At 45.2% G+C, this 13,257-nt stretch overlaps 1 protein-coding gene across 1 annotated transcript; it reads left to right on the top strand.

Annotated features, from left to right (window-relative positions):
- wnt9b (wingless-type MMTV integration site family, member 9B) lies at window positions 1-11,320 on the top strand. The gene is made up of 4 exons (XM_072693968.1): window positions 1-92; window positions 2,761-3,014; window positions 5,154-5,419; window positions 10,847-11,320. Exons 1-4 carry the CDS (start codon window positions 1-3, stop codon window positions 11,318-11,320), a joined length of 1,086 nt encoding a protein of 361 aa, XP_072550069.1.
- The last annotated feature ends 1,937 nt before the right edge of the window (window positions 11,321-13,257 follow it).

Below are 13,257 nucleotides of genomic sequence, written 5' to 3'. Positions count from 1 at the left end.
ATGCGCACCGGGTTGCCGAGGACCGCCTGCTGCCTGCTGCCGCTCACCATCGCCCTCTGCGCGCTGCTCTCGCACGCAGCAGCCTACTTCGGGTCAGTAGCCGGGTTGGACTAAAGGGGAGGAGGAGGGGGGGGGTTATTATATAGCCCTGGTGGGTTTTATGCACCTTTGAGGGGAGGAAGGGGGGGTTGTGTCTCGTTTCTGGATGCTGTTACGCGCAGGGGATCCGGGACACTCTGTGCGTAATTACGCACGGGTCTTAAACCGCTGATCCCAAGTCCTTACTTTAGGAAAAACAGTCTGGGTGAGGTTGCTGGATTATTATTGTGTTTGAAAGGAATGACCACCACACAAATGTGCCTCGTGGTTGGCGCACTTGTCTTTGCTCTGCGCGTGTTTAGATTTGGCCATAAGCGCTGCTCTTTTTCTGGTTTGGAGAGAGGGAGGTGTAGCAGGCTCTTCCCAGATGTTCCCTCGGCTGGTTTCTGGCAGCGCTACCTCATCATTAAGCTCCTAGTCTGGCTTTCCTTCACAGAACATTACTGCCCAGATTAATGTGTGCTTTAGTGTTTTCCTGCGTCACGGATGCTAAAGTTTTGATATTTTACTGGATATTTTTAGAAACAGGCCACTCAGGAATGTGAGGAGGAGAAGCCTTTCTAAATCCATGAGGAAGAGTTTAGGTCAGTCAGTGAAACCGTGTCTGCAGCATCAGATATCTTCAGATATCATTATCCTCATTGTAATTGAACCTGTTCAGTCTGGGGAATTAAGATCAAAATAAAGGTGCTGATAATCCGAGCCCTTTTTAAGGAAGCTGTGAGCCTGAGGAACCTTTAAACTGGGGAGGAACCTTTAAACTGGGGAGGAACCTTTACATCAAGTGAAAACGTCCTCTTTGGGTTAGCTAGGTGTCATGTTGGACACCCTTAAAAAAATAAAGGCACTATAAAGGGTTATATATATAGAGTAACCACGGTTGGTTCCATAAAGAACCCTTGTTGAAGAAGCTTTGAGCGTGAAGGTTCTCTTACATTGGGGAAGAACCTTTACATTGAGTGAAAACCTTGGTTCTTTGTTCAAGCAAGATATCAGTCATCATGTTGTACACTCTCCAAAATAAAGGGTTCTTTGTGTGATTGCATAGAACCATCACTTTTGGTTCCATAAAGGTCCATTTTTGTAAAGAAGCATGAAGAACCTTTACGAGGGCTTTCATAAATCATCACAGAACCCTTTGTAGCACCTTTATTTTTCAGAGTGTACCAGATATTGGCCAGTTCATGTTTTCACTTCTATCAAAGGAGCTCTAGAATGGAAAATTGTATTTTTCATAAACCAAAACTCTTCCTGGAGCAATCAATCCTATTGAGGAACTGCTTTAGGTTCCATGAAGAACCGTGTTTGTAATACAGATGAGCGTGAGTGTGAAGAATGTTAGATTGGTAAAGAACCTTTGGACCTTTCAACGGTTCTTTGCACTCAAACATCTCATCTACAAACATGTTTTTCAAGGAACCAAAAGCGGTTCCTCTAAGGTACCCCTCAAAGAACCCTTTGTAGCACCTTTATCTATCAGTACTAAGGCGTGTAAACTGCTGTGTGTCCTGGTTCTCTATCTGGAGACCAACTTTCAGACCAGACTGATCCAAAAAAGAGGAGAATACCAGCTAGCAAACTATGCCCTTCCTTCTACATCAACTATATGAACAAAAGTATTGGGACACCTGCTCATTCACCCCACTTCCTCAACTCATCCTAAAAAAAGTATTGAATGGAGCACCAACCAATGCTGAATACCGGGGGGCTTTACACCCCCCTTTATACCCCTCTGGCCCACACTTGGCATCAGTCATAGTGCCATTAGGTTTAGGTTCATCTGCTCCAGGGAGTCCGATTCTATTGGCATTACTTCTCTACAGGAACTAGACAAGCTATTGTGCATTCATTAGAAGGGGTGTCCACATACTTTTTAAAATTGATTTAGGATCAAGGAAGGCTAAATGTCTTCCTGCTGAGCTCCTGAACTGCTTCGAAAGGCTGATAGGTCACTGTATCTCCAGTGTATTGTCCAGTCCCAGAGGAACCCGTGTCATAGTGTGTGGCTTTGTCTCGCGCTGACCCTCTGTTCAAATGCTGCTAGTCAAATTCAAGCATGCATTCAAAGCACGTGAGCGAAACGACGTGCATGCAAATCATTCACCCAGTGCAGAAAAGCTGAGGTGCTGTTTAACTCCGAAGACCACGACTGGCCAACCTCTGCGTTCGCTTGCATCCAGCGGTGGGCAGTAATTACACCAGGTCCTTGAGGATCTACTGTCCATAAAAAGAGCAGCACAGCAGCTTGCATTCCTCCATAGATGCTGGAGGACTGTAGAGAACCCACTGTGGAACTGGCTAGCTGGACGCCAGTGGTTCACCTTGTGTATCAAGGGCATTATCATGGAGCTTGCTCCACCTTTGTTGCAGTAACAGCCAGTAACAGGTGTGATTGTATTAAGCAACTAGCATTAGACCACCCTGGCCCTTGCGGACCCCCTCTCCCTGCACAATGTAGTGGCTAGTGGGTTCCTCCTCTAACACACCACCTTCAACCCAAACACTGAGACGTGCAGGGCAGGAGGTCCTAAAGTGTGTGCATATAGCAGTAAGTTGGGGTGTCCGAATACTTTTTGACTTTTAAAAGAGGTCATTTCTGATGGTGTGATCTGATGTGATCTGATGTGATCTGATGTGATGTGATCTGTTACGTCACTGCAGGCTCACCGGCCGCGAGCCCCTTCTCTTCCTGCCCAGCCCGCACCCCCTGGACCCCGCCGGCGGCAGAGCGCATGTGAAACAGTGCGAGCAGCTGAGCCTCACTCGCCGCCAGAAGCGCGTGTGCCGGAGGGAGCCCGGGCTGCCCGAGACGCTGCGCGAGTCCGTCCGCCTCAGCCTGCTGGAGTGCCGCTACCAGTTCCGCAACGAGCGCTGGAACTGCAGCCTGGACGGGAGGGGCAGCCTGCTGAAGAGAGGTGAGGAGAGGGAGAGGGGGGCACCAGAGAGAGCTGAAGAACTGCAGCCTACGGTTAATTAAAATTTATTAAATAATAAAAATAATAAAAAAAAATATATATATATTATAAATATAACCATAAGTGCATCTAAAATAAGTGCATATAAATAAACAACATGGATATTGATCATAGGTAGATGTCTGGAAATGCAGAATTTTAAAAAAGCACATTAAAAAAGCAAATTCAAAATAAAAGTCTTAATTAAATGTAAAATCTAAATGCATTAAATGCGTAAATTAAACGCAGATCATGCTCCAAAAATTATAATAAGGGTGCAATAAATAAACAACAAATGTGAACATAATTAAATGTTACTTTTTAATGAAAACAAAAATTAATAAAAAAAAATAAAGTATATTAAAAACAAATTCAAAATAAAAGTCTTCACAAATCAGACAGTTTTTACGAACTGCTAAAACTCTCATTTATTTATTTGTATTTTTTATATTAATTTATTTATATATTTTTACAATTGTTTTGAGATATATTTCTATTAGACATGTAACTGTTTTATTTTTTATTTGATGAAAATACATATTTTATGGATATAAGCTAAACACTTCTAAAATGTGTTTTAGGGTAGCCTATATGGCATGTTTCCAATCAGTGCAGGACAGATATTAACCAATCCCACTGCAGGAGGCATGGTTTTAATTTGAATATGGGTGGGGAAGACCTGGCAGGCCTCTTGATCTATTTTTATCGAAATGGTGGAAGAGCGCCCGGCTGCGAGAGGAAGAGGGCGGCGTGAGTGGGGACTTTCATCTCTGACAAAGAAGGAAAAAAAAACCTTTCTAGCCAAAATAACAATTAATTGCATCTAAATACTCCCTAACGACGGGTTCCGGGGTAAGCAAACAACAGCGCTAAAAGGTCAGGTGCAGGATCGGCCTGCTGAAACCCACCACAGCCTCACAACCACAATATTCACTTTAGACTTTCCCTCCTTTTATCCAGACAGCTTAGATGTAAGTGGTGTGGTTACTCATAACGTCAACAGCATAAAGATGCTTTAACCACTGGAGTGACTTTTTAAAAGTGCCATGGCTGCTTTTTAGATTTTACTGAAAGTGAAAAAGTAGTTGCTAATAGTTGTGATCATTCACGCTTTTATATTGTCGCTTACAGGCAAAAACATTTATCATTAAAATGACAACTTTACAGCAGAAGGGAAAAAACCCTTATATTTGATACCTTCAAATCACCAAATTCACATCATGTCACAAATGCAGATACAAGATTTTTGCATTGTATGATATTATATTATTAATATATTATATTATGTAATATATAGCATATAATATATACTGGGCTTCTGTACCAAAATATCTGTATTTTATTATTTTAATAAATCAATTAAATTAATTATATATATAATTATATATATAATACTGTGTCCAGATGTTTATGGACACAGCTTGTCTAGTCCCTGTTGAAAAGTGTTGCTAATAGAATAGGACATGAACCAGTTAACACCGTGGAGAAGGCAAGAGGGGTATAAAGCCCCCCAGCTTTAAAAACAGTGGAACTATGCTCTCTGGAATGATGATGGTGCTCCATATGATACCTTTTTTGGGGAGTTGCGGATAAGGTGGGGTAGTGATCATCCAACATCCTGACCCCTCTAATGCTCATATTGCTGAATGCAATCAAATCCTCACAGCAATGCTTTCCAAAATCTAGTAGAAAGCCTTCTTCCCTGAACAGTAGAGACAGTTACTCTGACAAAAGCAGGATCAGCTCTTTTTTAATACCCTTTTAACAGTCAACGAGCAGGCGTCCCAATACTTTTGTCCACTAACATATATGTATAGAAGCTGGTTATTTTTTTAAAGCAGTTATTCACAGACTCTGATCTGATGGTTCCATCATTGTGCAACCCTGCTGAAAAACATGCCTTAAGGAGTTTAAGTTTAATCTGAAGTTTAAGTTTCATTAAACTGCTTCCAGCGAATGTTTTGGTCCCGCCTGTTTATTATCAGCGTACAGGCAGCAGAATGTCAGAATTGGACTTGTTTTATTGGCAAAGCCACAATTAATTTTGGCAGCATTCCAGCCTAAAATATGGTAGTAATTCACGCCCCTTTCCCCCTCCAGCCTTTAAGGAGACGGCCTTCCTGCTGGCGGTGTCTTCAGCAGCTCTCTCACATGCCCTGGCCAAAGCGTGCAGCTCCGGGCGCATGGAGCGCTGCACGTGTGACGACTCCCCGGGTCTAGAGCAGCGCGAGGCCTGGCAGTGGGGGGTGTGCGGGGACAACGTGAAGTACAGCACCAAGTTCCTCAAAAAGTTCCTGGGCCAGAAACGGGCCAGCAAGGACCTGCGTGCCCAGATCGATGACCATAACATCAACGTGGGCATCCGGGTGAGTGCATCAGACCCCCGCCCTTATTGGAGGAGTGGTGTCCAGCAAAGTTGAGTGATTTTCTGCTCAGACACACCTGGTTCAAACCTGGTTGTTTGAGGAGGACGTTACCAAACTGTGCTGGACACCGGCCCTTCAAGAGCAGAGTTGGAGGACCCTACTGTGGACAAGGGATAATTATGTATGCTAACCTAAAGAAGTGATTAACCTGGTTGCAGAACACATTAAAGGAGCTGTATGCGATTTCAGTTCTGTTCAGCGAATCCAGGTAGCTCTCCTGTTCGATCTGTTCGCATACTGGTGTGTGTTCTCAGCCCTGGTTCTGTGAATGGGAAACAAAGAAAGTGTCTCGAGCCGAGCTCCACAACGCTATTCCAGCCAATCAGCAACAGGGGGGCGTTTGTACTCGAGCACAGGGCGAGGGAAGGGGAGGGGCAGGGGATATCGTGTATCTGGCACTTGCTAGCTATGTGTTGAACTACAGGCATTATCAGGGAGAGATGGCTGATAAACAGCCAGAAGGGTCTTAGATCAGGCGAGGGGTGAAGTCCCCGGTGAAGAGGCCTCTGATGGGGTTGAGGGTGTTGCTCTAGTCCTGCTGGATAGGTGGATAACACTGACGTATTTTAGCTGTCTTACAGAAATAGCTCAGTACTGTTTTGTCCCGTTTGTGAATGTTTGGGATAGATGATCACAACTGGGTGCCTTAGCAGCAGCATTTGTAGCAGCAGTTTGCTAATGCTAACCTAGCTAAAGCTAATGACCTGCCATGGTGTTATATCTCTAACACCGTATCATGGTTTGTGAAGGGTTTAATGAACACATAGATCATAGACAGTCTGATTTTTTAAATTCATGCATAATTTGAAATGCTATGCTAGGTAACATTAGTCGGACGTTGCCGTTAGCCGACGCGCTACCACTGCATCCAAGTTCCATCAACAGCGCCTTTAACACATTATGGAGTTATGACGTTGATTTGACCAGATTACCAAATTTAAGTAAATAGACATCACATTGTTAATTTGACATTATGATGGAAATATTCGCAAATTCAAGTAATTAATAAAATATTAAATATTTGGTCTGGAAATATTTGCTATTTTAAAACTTTTACATAAATAATTTAACTGATTTTTTTTTTTCTAATAATATTTAAAACCTGGTCCAGGCTCTGATGGGTTAAAACAGTTTTTGGTTGGTTCCAGGTTAATTTTATTTAATTTTATTTAATTTTATTTAATTTTATTTAATTTTATTTTATTTTAAAAACTTAGCTTTTGGAAGTTAGCACTAAGCATGAGATAGATGCATATAAATAAATAAGAAAAAACATTAGGATTGTGGTGTGTGTGTGTGTGTGTGTGTGTGTGTGTGTGTGTGTGTGTGTGTGTGTTTTGACTTTTTGACACTTTTCAAACCTCTATTGGAGGTGGGCCAGCATTTACAGTTCCATCTAATCAGTCCTTCATTCAAGTAAATCAGCTGCTAGTGGAAACTGAACAAATCCACACAGTAGCTGAATGGAGTTCACAGAGACTGTGTTTATATGACACCTAGTTTTTAAACCATTTTGAGGACTGCCTTGGTGGCCTTCCTGCTTCTGTCCAGATGTTGAGAACTTTAGAAGCTAAACGTCTGTCCCACATTCGCTTCCTCTGCTCTCAGCCGTTCAGCCGTGCTTGGAAGGGTGCGGCTCTCCCTGCCAGCAGCCCGCAGGAGACTTGTCTGAGTGGGGTGAGGCAGGCAGGCAAGCAGGCAGGCAGGCAGGCAGGCAGGCACCGGCCGGCTCTCTGGAGCCAGGTGTTTCTTCCTCTGGCCCAGGCTTGCTGCGGGGGCCCTCCGAAAATTAGAGGCCTCCCATCAGGGCGATTATACCGTGAAGAGACCTCTGTAATATACGAGCATTTTTTCCGCGTAGTGTATGTCTCCCGCACGGTGCTGCCACTGCACTCAAAAGACTTCCATAAATCCTCATAACATCTTCCACAACTCGCTTGTAACCAGGAGACAAGCAGCCTCAGGGAAAAAGAGAGCGAGAGAGAGAGACATAAAGACAGAGAGAGAGAGAGAGACACCACACATCACACATCAAGAGAGACAGAGGACAGCCCTGATCAGTCTCAGATTCTGCTGTTTTTTCTGAAGGGCTGAGTTCTTGTTGTCTTCCCTGGAACTCTCCTGGAAGGCCCTAGGGGGACCTCATACCTTTACAGGGAAGAACAATGTATAGCCCCCTTTCTCCTCCCATATCACCCCTGGATCTCATCCTCAACTCACGTCGTTTTTCTTTGAGAATGGGACCTTCTCCTGACCCTGTATCTTCCCAGGCCTAGTTGGTGAACTCTTGACCACATATTAAAGTAGTAGAGATTAAAGCCATTGCTTTGATGGACTCTACTTTGATGTTAGGTGCTCTCTAAAAGTCTTGCTACTGTGGGTACTGACTCTGAACTCTTAAAACTCAAGGCGCTTCAGATGGTTCTTTGAACGACGCCAAAGAAGAACCACTTTTAATTCCTTGCCAGCTTAGCCCTCATGGTCTGGTGTCTTGGCCCTTGGTTTGGGATTGGAAGGTCACTGGTTTGATCCCCTGGGCCGCCAGGAAAAGAAAGTAGGGGTGGGGGGAGTGAAGGAACAGTGCTTTCTCCTCCCTCAGTGTTTAAGACTCAGCAAGGTCCCCTAATTGCTCATTGGGCGCTGACGGGACTGCCTATCGCTCTGTGGGCTGGGTCGTGTTCGTGTTCCCTGTACTAAAACCTCTGGGAGATCTGGCTAAATCTGATCTGGCTCCTCAGGGCCCCCAGTGTAAATGCACATAAGTATGTCTTATGAAGATCTTCCCATGGTCTAATAACTGTCTGTTTTATTTCAGCAGTATTGCTCTCATCTCCATATAGAGTTGGCGGTCCTAAAAGTGGGCCAGGTTTACGTCAGCACACCCCTGACCAATCACAAGGCTAACATGGCTCTGCCCTCTCTCTATGCCCTCGCTTGAGCAACCTAGAGAGGTAAAGCTAAAGCTAAACCTGCCAACCTGGGGAAAACGGCTGCCCCGTCGTCCCTCACGTACCCGGCACAGTACGTTGAATTTTGGTTGAGAATCAAAGGCCAGTACCCCTCCCTAACAGAACAGCACATAGCAAACCCCCAAAGCAGAGACACCTGAGGGTGGGACAGAGGGGCGGCAGGGCACGCAGGCTGAGCTTATATCTATAGAAGGGCTGGTAACTCGCTTCCAGATATCAGAACCTCAGTAAACCCTAAAGATCTGTGGATTTGCAACCGTAGTTAAGATCGTCTCTTTCTCAAGGCTGTGTGTGTTGCCGTGGTAATGCTCAAAATTTTTGTTTGCCAGTGATAGGCTGTGAAGGCTGCCAGTCACACTCATTCATTAGAATATTAAGACCACGCCCCAAGCGTTCTCCGAGAGGACTGAGGATTGTTTTTATCAGATTTCTGCTTTGTGTTTTCTATTGAAACTTTGCTGGACGCTTCACTTAACACCCAAGTTTAGTACTAGACCAAAAAAGCAGTCTTTCAAAATGTGTGTAAACTCTTGACTACATATTAAAGTAGTAGAGATTAAAGCCATTGCTTTGATGGACTCTGCTACTGTGGGTCTGAAGTCTCGCTACTGTGGGTTCTGACTCTTCTCTGAAACTTCAGATGGTTCTTTGAACGACGCCATAGAAAAACCACTTTTGATTCCATGAAGGACCTTGCCAGCTTGGCCCTCATGGTCTGGTGTCTTGGCCCTTGGTTTGGGATTGGTGTTCCCAGGGCCTTTAGGCATGCCTTGGCTGACTCAGCTACACTTGGACTAAGGTTTAAATTGCGTAAAGTAGATTTTTGACCAGTTCTAAATTAGTGCAATCAGTAAGAGAAGAGGACGTTCTTGCAGCTGATTAGATTTCCCAGGAAAAAGACAAGCAGAGCAAGCTTCAGGAAAATGGACCGGGCTTGAATCTGCACAGACAGAGGCTGGAAAAACCCTAGGTACAACAGTAGAAGTGAGGAAGAGAGGAAGAAAAACGCTGGTCTGGGATTCATCTCCTCAGGCAGAGCAGAGCAGAGAGAGAGAGGAGGTCAGAAGTGGATGGAACACTGTCCACACAGCCGTCCTCCTGCATCCATCATCTCCACCATATGCACCCACCACCAATAGCTCAAGGCATAACCCAACACACACGCCCCATCCCGGAATACACTACCCCCCACCCCCCACCCCCCCAACACCCACTCTCAAACATAGCCTGCAGGAAAGTAACTTTCTGTCAGTTAGGAAGCCAAGATAAGATCTTTGCTAATGAATCAGTCTGATCAGGCTGCCAGGTCTACCATTTTTCTCTCATTGACAGCCTCCTCCTGTTTTCCACTGACTTTCTTAAGAGTCCAACTCTTAACGTCTGATAGACATTGAATTGTAGTCGAAAAGGAAAATTGGGTTGACCTTAAAACCCAACGTTCTGCAGATGTGGAATTTCGGTTGGTAATCAAAGTCAAATCTCTGTCAAGAAGCAGTACTGGGTTGACATCAAACCCCAATGTTGAATCTGGGTTGGAATCAAGACTATATAAATATCTTGGCTGGCTGGTCCTAAACATTATGAAGTTAAGCAAATGTTGGGTTTTGGTCACCATACCTCTTAACTAAATGTTGATATTTTATGACGTTGACGTGTGATGTCTGGAAGATGTCGGATTTTGGTTACTTAAGGTCACAAGTTACAACCAACCAATTACACTATATGGACACAAGTATTGGGACACCACTTAATCAGTGAATGTAGGTGTTTGATTCAGTCCCATTGCCACAGGTGTATAAAATCAAGCCCTTAGCCATGCAGTCAGCCTTTCCACACATTAGTGAAAAAATGGGTGGGTCTAAAGAGCTCACTGAGCTCTGTAGGTTCTGTAATAGGAGACACCGCTGCAACATCAAGCAACGTCAGCTGGTGAAATGTCTTCCCTCCTAGATCTTGAACATTGATATTGAACAGTGGAAGCGTTGAGGAACCACAGCGACTCTCAGCAGACTGCGTAAAGTTACAGAGCGGGGTCAGGGCCGAGTGCTGAGCTCAGAGCACAGTGCAGAAAAGTCTCCAACTGACTTGATAACTACAGAGCTCCAGACCTGCTGCTGCTGTTAGAGCTGCAGAGCAAAGGGGACCAGCTCCATATTAATGATGCTTATGGGTTTAGATGTCATAAAAGCTCTTGTAGGTGTCCCAATACTTTTGTCCATATAGTGTATCGGTTGTCGCTACTAATGTTGACATTAGTCATTGTCCTGACTGAAATATTAGTCACCCAACATCACAACCTACATTTATCCAGGTAGCAACTGGATGCCATTAGGGCCATTAGGGTCAGTGAATTACCTCATTCCTGAAAGGACCTTACAAACCTCTCTCTCCTTCCCAGGCTGTGAAGAGTGGCCTGAAGACGACCTGCAAGTGCCACGGCGTCTCCGGCTCTTGCGCCGTGCGAACATGCTGGAAGCAGCTCTCGCCGTTTCATGACACCGGCCGCCTGCTCAAGTTCCGCTACGACACGGCCGTGCGCGTTCTCAGCCTCACCAACGCCGCCACCGGCGAGACCGAGCTGGCCGGCCCTCGCCGCCAGGGCAACGGAGCGGGACCCCGGCCCCGCCCAACGGACCTGGTGTTCTTGGAAGAGTCGCCCAGCTTCTGCCGGCCGTCTCGCTACTCCCCCGGCACGGCGGGGCGCCCCTGTGCCAAGGACACGAGCTGCGGCAGCCTGTGCTGCGGACGCGGCTACAACACAGCCCTGCACCTCACCACGCTGTCCTGCCACTGCCAGGTCCGATGGTGCTGCCACGTGGAGTGCCAGACCTGCCTCCGAGAGGAGGAGGTGTACACCTGCAAGAAGCACTGAGACGCTGCGTTTAAAGGGGTCCTCTTATCACTGTTTGTGGAGAACTGTGTAGAACACTATTACAGGGAACAGTAACGATCCCTAACCACTGTTCCCTACATCGAACAATCAAGGGCACTATATAGAACACCACTACAGGGAACACAAATGGTTCTCTGATGAGTGTTGCCTACGTTGGACATAGGCCACTATTATAGGGAACAGAATTTGTAGTTCAGGTGCACGTCGTTCTGAGTATTCCTTTACCACTAGGGTACATTGCTTGTAGACTACTTGTTGTAGTGCGCTGTGGGATTGTAAGAGTGCACTGGAAATGCTCCACTATGTATATGGACACCATTCCAAAAACCACTGTATTGTGAACAGGGCCGAGAAGTCAGGGGAGAAGAGGGAAACAGAGGGAGAAAGAGACAGAGATGGAGACGATAGAGTCCAAATGATCTGGAGGAAGGTGTAGAGAGAGTGAGGAGATGATAGATTGGTAATTGGATGTGAGGACGATGGAAAACGGGTGGAAGGAACACAGGAAGAGGCGAAAACGACAAAAGCAAGGCAGCAGTAGTGTTGAAGCTTGCACGTTCCGCCGAAGATTGATGGAGAAACTGAACTTCTCTTACACGGCAGAAAAAAAAGGGGTGTAGCATCACTCTCCCAATCTCTGGCCTCTCAGACAAGTGTGGGCAACGTTGGACAAGGACCCCAAGGCATGGCTGACGAGATGCTTGTCTGAAATAGGAGTTGCTCTCCTTTGCTGTCATGGAAGCGAAGAAAAGGGAACGCTGCACAAATTCCACGTCTTTTGGCCTCCACGAGATTGGGAGAGGGCAAGTGGAGGAGAACCACTTATAGAGAACCACTCAACATGAGCAAACCTCACACTGCTCCTGCTGAACGTCCCTCCGGAAGCTCCACAGGGTTCAGGAGGAGCCGCGAATCATTCTGGAGGCACAGCGCCTTACACATTTTGGAAAACCCTAAATCCAGAGACTTTAAGGGAGGACATGCCAGTGCCACGGTGATCCACTCTATTAGCCTGTCTGCCTACCTGCCTGTCTACCTGCACAGCTGTCTTGCTGTGTGAATCAAAAAACGTATAAAGGGTCCAATATTATGCTGAACTGATGAAGCACTTAAGTTTGGTAAGGTTGTGAATATGATGCAGATCTTTCGCTTGGCAGGGAGGAAGTTGTGGAGTGGAAAAATGATGGGAAAAGCATGTATGATAAAAACAAGCACATTATCACTCCATAGTTATTAAATAGTTCATATTTAAGGTAAGAAATTCATAGAGGAATGATAGAAAATGCAATCCACAGCCATGCAGTATATCATCACTCTCCTGCACAAACCTGTATCGCCATTTTTGCCATTTTTTTACTTTCTGGCATTGTGTCAGACTTCCCTCATGAATGGACCAATAGAAATGCTCCAAAATGGATTAACTTAGAGTAAAATCTTTACCTTTGACTTCCATTGAAAATCGACCCCCTTAGACCCTGTAAGCAGGCCCACACTCCACTACTATTATTATAATTGACATCACTGTAATGGGCCCTAAAATAGAGCCCTGTGGCACTCTGCAAAATCTAAGAAAACAAATGGCAGGACGGTGTTTTTTGCTGTAGTAAATTAACTGAATTAACTGAATCATTAATTTGGGGATTAAAGGGTTCAGATGTTTGTTACAGATGTTGTAAAGTTGCTGTTTTGGAGATTTTTTGGAGTTTTTTTTACATGACAGTAACAATTTAATCACGCTCAAGTGTTCCAAAGTGCTATGACAGGCGGCTCATCTACGAGGGAATGCGCAGGCCAGTACAGTGTGTTATTAGTGTGTGTGTGTGTGTGTGTGTGTGTGTGTGTGTGTGTATGTGTGATCCCTACAGCTGTGTAAGGTTTGTAAACATGTGCCTAGTTATTGTCGTGTCTTTATGCTG

The sequence above is a fragment of the Salminus brasiliensis genome, chromosome 12 (genome assembly GCF_030463535.1).
Source record: "Salminus brasiliensis chromosome 12, fSalBra1.hap2, whole genome shotgun sequence".
NCBI lineage: Eukaryota > Metazoa > Chordata > Actinopteri > Characiformes > Bryconidae > Salminus > Salminus brasiliensis.
Note: the sequence above shows the minus strand (reverse complement) of the source record. Positions and strands in the feature narration are given on the sequence as shown.